At 35.1% G+C, this 8,999-nt stretch overlaps 1 protein-coding gene across 2 annotated transcripts; it reads right to left on the reverse strand.

Annotated features, from left to right (window-relative positions):
* Positions 1-190: 190 nt before the first annotated feature.
* On the reverse strand, positions 191-6,407 carry LOC127253828 (rab escort protein 1). 2 transcript variants are annotated; one of them, XM_051278604.1, is made up of 10 exons: positions 5,358-6,407; positions 4,525-4,647; positions 3,135-3,234; positions 2,238-2,276; positions 1,852-2,071; positions 1,706-1,781; positions 1,264-1,456; positions 684-770; positions 400-526; positions 191-278 (listed from the first exon to the last, which is right to left on the reverse strand). In XM_051278604.1, the coding sequence occupies exons 1-9, from the start codon at positions 6,038-6,040 to the stop codon at positions 428-430; spliced, it is 1,620 nt and encodes a 539-aa protein (XP_051134561.1). In that variant the 5' UTR covers positions 6,041-6,407; the 3' UTR covers positions 191-278; positions 400-427. The 2 variants fall into 2 exon arrangements, with proteins under 2 accessions (XP_051134561.1, XP_051134560.1); XM_051278603.1 differs by having other exon boundaries at positions 191-526; positions 5,358-6,405.
* Positions 6,408-8,999: the final 2,592 nt, after the last annotated feature.

Genomic DNA, 8,999 nt, shown 5'->3' on the forward strand with positions numbered 1-8,999 from the left:
ACCACCAAAATATGCTAATAAAAGAACCTTCATCAACAAAAAATAGTAGGCCAATTGATTATGTCCAATCTAATAATAACATCCATGGTTTTCAAAATCACCAAAAATATTTAACAAATTCATTCTTCTATGGTTGAACCTGGAGCACTAGCCTCTAAGAACCATATATTATCGACTCTCACATTATATCTCATCAAATATTACTTTAATATAACATCGACACCAAATCTTTCCAATCCAAGCCCAAAGAAACACACCCTCGATTCCAGAAAAATGTGCTGTAATAATAATTGATTAGAACTGAGAAAACAAACCATGGAATCTCTGCTAATTCAAATTCATCTTCACTAAGAAATGTTGTTAGCAATCCAAAGATTTGGTAGGAAATTTCATTTATACCATTTGAGAACACAAGAGCGACCTTTTTCTATGAATTTGGCTCCGGACAATCATCATCTTGATGCTCCTCGGATGAGTTGGTTGTCATTGCGAAGAAGTCTTCATTGGGATAAATCTTTCGGAATAACTGCAGGGAAACAAGGTAAGAGGTCATTGGGTGATACCCAATGTGCAAGAAGGAACTTACGTTCATGAAATCTCGAACATGTCATTGACCCTAGACATAACAAATGTATTCCTCCGAGACCTAAATCACAAAATATAGGTAGAAAAGGAATAGCTACCATTTCTGTTGCGACAAGGAGAGTATCATAATTTAGATGCTCATCCGGCATTGTAGTGTAGCTGATGGAATCCAAAGGATCCGAAAACTGAAAGTGAAATCATGAAAGAAATTTGTCATGGATGACGAATCTAAGCAAAATAAACAGGAGTCAACATAAAATCAAAGGAGCACCATAGATGCATTTTACAGACTAGTGGCGAACTACTATTTAATGTGAAACAGACACGTTACTTGGTCACCAGCATTTAGTTGAAATGATAATCGATGCAAATAATGCTAAATTCACATTTGTAACAAACCATTCCCAAGCAATATAAAAATACCGAAGATATGTATATTAAATTCATCAATTTCTTTCTCCTACTGATTTCACTACCCTCAGATTTCATTCAATAGGTCTGTATAACCAGTGATACGAAAATATATATATTAATTCGTTAACATAATAGTGAATTTAGAAAGCTTATCATAAACCTGATATATCAGCATACACAGTGGAAGCAAATGCAGACTGTCACTGCGACAGTTAATCAAAACCAGAGGTGAAAATTTAAAATTTCAAAAGACAAGAAGCAAACCGAATTTAATTCTTGAATATACAAAGCACTCCAGAGCAAACTCGGCTTGTCTTCTGCTTGATTGCTTGAATCATCAGGGCTATTCCTTTCAGAAGAGGAAATAGGCCCAGAGAACAACGCATTTATGGCTGTGGTAAGTGATTTCTTCCCCTCGACAGGATCATCACAAATAACGGATAGATAAGTCACAAACCTGATAAATGAAATGGTTATCAATATAACAAGGGTTGACTTAAGGAAATTTATGGAACTTCATAAACACAGACACAAAGTTATCTTTCAAGAAAGTCAGCACAAGTTTCTAGTAGCACTGCTAAATGTTGCAAACTGTTACACAGACAAAACAGGCATTCAAGCATTGGGGATTAATTCTATTTAATGGATGGAAAAGGATATTATTTACACCTCAAGTGCTACAAGCATGAAATGAGAGAAAACCTACATCCCGACGGGGCAAGCAGCCACGTTGCTACTTAATTGGAGTACATGGACACACGTCTTTTGTTCCTCATACAATGCTGCAAGTGAAGATTACTTATCAAATCAAGATTTTGAAAATAATACAATAATTAAGGAAACCATGCTTACATTTGGGTGGAAAAAACACGAGACAATTGGCAGCTTCCTGTTTTATAGAATTCTTTGCAATGCAAATCCCCCGAGCAACCTTCTTTTTGCAATCACGAAAGTTTGCCACAGATGCATAAGAATTTGAAAACTCAATCTTGAAAGAGGGGGCAAGAATGAGTTGAGAGCTGTATAATTCCTGTCCAGAAACTAATTTAACGCCCTTATATGAACCATCATCCTGTGAAAGTTCAAATCGGGATCAGAAGTGATACAAATGTCTGCATAGTGGTAGGTAGGAAAAAATTTTCGTGCGTGCTATATGTAACTTCGAGAGCATCCCATGCATGATGTATCCAATTAGTAAAGAACTCATGCAATGGTTCCGTAGTGAAACCAATTCTAACCTTATTCGTAAGTACAGCCACAACAGGCATGCGCAAAACCTGCATATTCAAAGTATTACATAGAAATTAGAAACGTGTAAGTCAGAAGAAAAGGCAAATACAAGGCCTAATATTATTATGGCCTACAATTGGTGAGATCCAATTTCAAAGGGAAAGACAAATTCCATACACATGGGTACAGTCAAGGGTGTAATGCATTTAGGTTTAAAAGGAATACACAAGAACCATTTAAACGACCTTAGAACTTCATCTTCACGACAAGAGATTAAAGGTACATTTGGCAAGTCAAAGCTAAACAACGAGATAAGCCTTAGCAAGTGCCGGTAGAACCAAATAAATAAAATATAAAATCCACTTCACCTTTTTAAAAATCATACAAACTCTTTAATCCTTGAGAAACAGGTTCACATTAAAATAGGGTCAAAATATTATTGAAAGGACTTGATGAAGGGTTTTAGATACTTTGGTCACCCACACAGTTCCTATTACTGGCACCAAATGATCTTCCAAGCTCAGCAATCTTAGCAAGGAGGCTGCCCGATATTTTATCATAATAACATGCATCCCAACCTTTACTGCTTAGCATAAGGGCTTAAAACTCACTCTCCTGTCACAACCTACCATATAAATTCAACAAACTTTTCTAATAATTCCTTTATACCGGGCCGTAAATTCGGTTATTTGGAAAATTTTCAATGTTGACCGAAAAAGCACTGAATAGTTATTGATCAAAAGCTGGTGCACAACAGTGCAGCAAAGAGAAAGTGAAAAAACAGACTAATTGAACCTATTTTCATCATGTACTAGTATCGTACTCAAAGCAGTGGCAGAAAAGGTAAAAAACACATAGGTTGATGTTTAACTCATCAGCAATCCAAAATATGTAGATATACTGACATGAATGCATCCTTTAACAGCAGCACGGCGGCAGAAAGATTGAGGAAGTTCCCCTTGGCCATAAATGGGATATATCACAGCACCATTTGCATTAGAAAACCTACAAAAAGGTTGAGCCAAAGAATCTAATTCAGATCTGCCATGTTTTAACTCTTCGACGATATGTATGAATATTTAAACAATCACATTTGGCACTTACAAATGAATTCATTGCATGCTAAATTCAACCATCTAAAAACACACCTCACTTTATTTTTTTAAGTGGATAGTATTTTAACTAACTAATATACTACAGTAAATAATATTAATTGCAGGGTCTTAGCATGTCATTGAGAGCAATGAGAATGCCTCAAATAAAGTAAATACAAGCATTTGAATGAGATATGAGCTAAAACAAAATTGTTAGGATATATTTTTCTGAAAATTATATGTACATACATTTATTCATTAATTTCAAAAGTTTTGGAAACTATCTCACTCAAAACAACATTACAACGGACTGCTACAGAAATTGTTGCAAGTACTTGAATTGGAAAAGCTAAAAAAAAATCACTAAGAATCATTCCACAAGTTTGCAATATGCAAGGTCACCTCCCATGTGGAGAAAAGAAAAAGAGCATTAAAATCTTTACGTAGCACAAAACACATCTTTCGCATAAGCATTAAACTATCAAAGTGATCAGAGGATTTTTGTCAAATCATTAGACGTGGCCCACTGATGCGAAAATAGCTCCTAGAAAATCAATCAGACATTCTCCCATGCATTTCGATACTGCAGTTTTAGCTAGGTTCCAAACAGTGTGATCTAACACAAAACCAACCCAAAAATTTGACTGATGCATACAAAAAAGGATGAAGGTTCGTTTTGAATAAACATTTATGGCGAGTGTTTGAGATGTCTATGGGAATTTCCTAACATGGACCAATAAGCCAACATGCATAGTGCTCTCTTCATCTAAAACACAAGTTTCAACTGCAAAGCAATCTGGGACAGAAGCAAAGTATCTTCCACTATGTTTATTCAAAACTAACCTTCATGTCTGATTATAAAAGCCATATCAACATAATCAAGCATGTCCAAACCCCACCCGTACTTCCATTATATATGTGAAGCCTACTGGTAAAATGCAATTAAGACATTAGCCTGAGATATTTGTAAGCCCTGTTTGAGCCTAAGAAGGCTCAAGCCTAGCATTTAGGATTCAGCCACTCTAAGTTTGTTTAGTCTGTGCCTCACACAATTTCGTCATCACAACAAAGCAAGGTTAAAACCATTGAAGCAAATGAACAGATTCCATTTTTCAGCAGACAATTCCTGACACTTCCAACAATCTCAATACTAATTTATTATCCCCGGGTAACTATCCAAATGGAATTTAAGAGAACTAACCTGCCAATGGACGAGTGGTAAAGTGCCAAACAATTTATCCCAGTTCGAGTATTGATAACATCTTTACAAACTTCGAAGTGTTCTTGATCATAATTGGCCATTACAATTGCGTACAAAATTATCCTGGAGGACAAATAGAAAATTTCAGGAGAAATCGAAACTGAATAGTGAAAGCAACCAACAAAGCAACAATCAACCCTAGTGGAAATCCATAACTTATCTAAGCAAAACAGTAACCATCGAAACGATTGCTAATGAAGCTAAAATTCAAATGGTGCCATCTGTTTGAATACTTTTTCTTTCAAGACAACGGATCAGCTTTATTGATGAAAACCAAAATCCAAAAGGAAATGAGAAGTTTCATAAAAATGGTAAGATCCCATCATGTTTTGAGCCATTGAAATCAATGCAAAAACATTTTGGAACTTAGGAAATCAATTGATCAACAACACATGGTGCCAGGCAACACACAAAGTGCTCACAAGTTCCAAAGTTACGAGACAATAAGTCATTTAAATGAAACTCCAATTACTTCACAATGCAATTCAATATATTTAAACAAAGCAAACCACACACACTCATTACTATCAACTTATTGCAAGACATTCAGGAATCAAAGAGTATCAAGAGCACATAAAAAGGACAAGCTTAACAAACTAATAAATGAGATTCAAAAACTTATCAAGGAAGAAATAGAAAAACATAACATGTAACATCACAGCACGCTAATAATCAATCAACTCAAACAAAGAAACAAGTCAATATACAAGAGACTAAGCAAAGAACAATTTCTTAATAGCTATAGGGTAAAAAAATCAATACTTGATCCGTACGTTTTCAGCTTCTGGGACAACCCCATTTTAGTCAAGAAGTCTACAAATGGACTCTCCAAATCCTGTTCAGAAATTTTGCTGTCCTCACTTTCGTTTCCTAAATGACTTTGCACGAGCTTGAAGAATTTCATTAACTGATTCTTCTCAGGCAAGGACAAATTGCGGCTCTTGAAGATGGCACTCCGGCTATCTGGAACAGTCTCCAATTTGCCTTCAGCATCGCTCACGAAGTTCCCATCGACGCTTTTGAACTCCATGTATTGATTAATACCAGTCTTGAGGATCAAAGCAATCATCGAATCGGAGCACAGGAAGACGCGAGGACCTGCCAAGTCGACATTGAATTTTCTGGAACAGTCAGTGGGTTCGGAAGAGTAGGAACTGATTTCAAGATCCGAGTACATAGATCGAACAAGGAGAGGATTTGAATCGTACTCATCCGACGTTTGAAATGGTGGAGATTGGGGCACAATTTGGGAGCCGGATTGGAGGAAGGAGACTAGGTCGTTGAGGGGGAAGGAACTGTAGTGAGTGCCATAGAAGGGGTTGGGATCGAGGTGGAGGACGGTTTTTCCAGCGGCGGAGGCGGCGCCGGCAACGATGGACTCCGGGAGGCCAGTACCGACGACGATTAGATCAAAATTTGAAGGGTCGATGGATGGGTAGGAAGTAGATTCCTCCATACACGAAAATGAAGTTTCTTTTTCGGTCTGGGACTGAATTGCTACTGTGCAGACGCTGTAGAGTAGATAGTCTCAAGCTGGGCGTTGAATACGTCAGCGACGGCAGCCGGCACGGACTTCCAGTTTTGTTTTTCCTTTTTTCTTTTCTGAAACCTCAACAGACGGCGGCTCTGTGGCTGGACGGCGGTAATGGTGAATCGTGAGTGACGAAGAAGGAAGAACAGAGGACGATAAGAAAAGAGAGGAAACGAGTAAGATGAAAATGAAATGGGAGAAGAAATATGAAAAAAGAGGAGCACGGCGGCGGCCCCGGTTCAATCGAAACCGAGTAAACCCCTGTTCAAACCGCCGGGTTACCGTTTGAACCGGCGAGAAGAAGAAGAAGACGACGACGACGACCTGGTGGCGTAAGTGTAATAAAATAAATAAATAAATTGAATGTTTGATCTGAAATTTTTAGAGGATAAATGAAATTGAAATAATAAACGCATCATTTGTTATTTTTTATCATATCAGTATCATTAAATTTAATTTATTTTTATTTGAAATTTAATTTAATTATTCATTAAATTTATTATTTTAATTATTTTTATAATATAACAATCTAATTAATTATTTATATATAAGATTTTTACATAATAAATATATCTTAATAAAATTAATATCAAATTTAATTATTTTTAAATAAAATTCAAATTTAGAAAATAAAAAAGAAAAAAATATATTAAAAATGAATATATATATATATATAAATAGGCTATTCAAATAGTAACCGGCGATTTATAAACCATCAAATCGTAATCGAAATCGTCATCCGGAAGGTTTGATTTAGATTTGATATTTTGACAAACCGAAACCGACAGTTTATAAACCGTAATCAAAACCGTCATTCGAAAAATTCAATTTCAATTTGATATTTTGACAAATTGTAATCGACGAATTAAACCGTTTGAGTAAGTCTAAATTATAGTACTATTATGTTGAAACAAATTCGAAAACAAGGTACAAACTCAGAGAACGGTTAGGGTACTGAATTGAAAAAATCAGGAGTACCCGTAATATATAGAAACAAATTGTGCATAGCACATGTTGTGTATAATAATGACATATAATGTTGTTTCATAATTACAGCGTGTTGTATAACAGTACGTGGTGTGCTGAAATCAATTAGTATTTGTGTTGTATAAGACTATAGCATGTGCTGTCAGTTCAGGTGTTGTATTTGTGTTGTTGGTTCATAATACAAGTGTATTGTATAACAATACGTGGTGTGCTGAAATCAAGTATTGATTATACTGTATAAAACTATAGCATGTATTGTTAGTTTTATATGAATGCAAACTGTATAATGCCAGTAACACCGTGTCCTGCGGTATGTTATCAGCACAATGCTGAATTTTTAGCACTGTAGCCACCGCCACAAACCTAACATAATTCTGAAAAAGGTTGACGAAGAATAGTTGAGGTCGGCAAACAATTCAAGTGCAACATCAATCACAATTCTAGAGATTGGAGATTAATCAGCACCTTTTTGCTTGTCCGATCGGCACATGAAAATATGAAAATATTATCAAAAGCATATGAAAAAATAGAAGACAATACATATTGTATAGAGTATTAATTAGTATGTGATGTTAATTCTATTTTATGTGTGTTGTACATTTATATTTAGGGTGTGTTTGTTTGGGGGTTTGGATTTTGAGTTGGGATTTGAATAGTAAAAATTTTGAATTTGAATAGTTGTATGATGTGATATAAATAGGTGTTGATGTGATGTTTTGAATGTAAAATTGATTTTTAATATAATATAAAAAATGAAAAATAGGTGTTTGATTTGATGTTTTTGGGGGGAAATTTTTGAATGAATAGTAGGATTTTGTGTAAGTCCTACAAACGAACACACCCTTAATGTATTGTATGATATATTAATATACTATCAGCACGATGCTAATTAAACATAATCAACTCCGGAACAAGCGCCTGTATGTGTATATATATATATATATATCAGTGTCGATAGAAATAAGATAACTTGGTGGTGTGGGGTCGAACGGAAAACCAATAGTATAAGTTACAATTTTTTTTTTTATATATTCAATTTAAAAATATTTTTTCTTTTTGTTTATTTATTTATTTAATCTTTGTTAGATGTGTGGTTATTGATAATTTTTTTATAAAATTAAATAGGTAAGCTCCGATTTCACCTTTGACCGCACCAAGTAGTGAAGTTTCTAGTCAAATTATTACTGATTACAACAAATGTGCTAAAAGAAATCGAGTAGAAATAGAATTCTCGAATAATGAAATTATTGATGGTCTAGAATTACCTAAATCAATTGATAATTATCATAGATTATACAAAAATTTCAACCAACGTGATTGGAGCGGCGCCGGGCCGGCGGCAGCAACCGCATCTCCTCCTCATCCTCCGCCTCCTTCTCCGGCAGTGGAGACGGCGGAGGTGTGATTTCCTTCTTTTTCTTCTTTCACTCCGGCGGAGGCCTTCCAAGCAAAGGTGCCGGCGGCTTCTTCGGAGAAGGCGACGGTGGTGGCGGCAATTACCCAAGAGAAAATTTTGAATTATATTTTTAAAAACAATTAATAATTGTCTCGAAAATTTCGAGGCAATTTTATTTTCTTTTTAAAAAAAATATTTAATACTGCATCTGAAAATTCCGATGCAATTATCAAAATTAGTTTGGTTTCGGAAATTCCAAAATTACTCAAAATAGCTTCGAAATTTCCGAGACGAATAAAAACAGCCTCGGAATTTCAGAGACTTTTAAAAAACGACGAGTTTCTAGACTCGGGTATCAATCCGAAACAAAGTCCGAGGCTAATTAAAAATAGCTTTGGACTTGATTTAAATTTCCGAAGCTATTTCGGATACAAAATATAAAAATTCTGGTAGTGATATACATAGGTAGATTGATAAAATATATTTAAATTTTAATTATAA

The sequence above is a fragment of the Andrographis paniculata genome, unplaced genomic scaffold (genome assembly GCF_009805555.1).
Source record: "Andrographis paniculata isolate CXL003 unplaced genomic scaffold, ASM980555v1 Contig51END, whole genome shotgun sequence".
In the NCBI taxonomy this organism is placed as follows: domain Eukaryota; kingdom Viridiplantae; phylum Streptophyta; class Magnoliopsida; order Lamiales; family Acanthaceae; genus Andrographis; species Andrographis paniculata.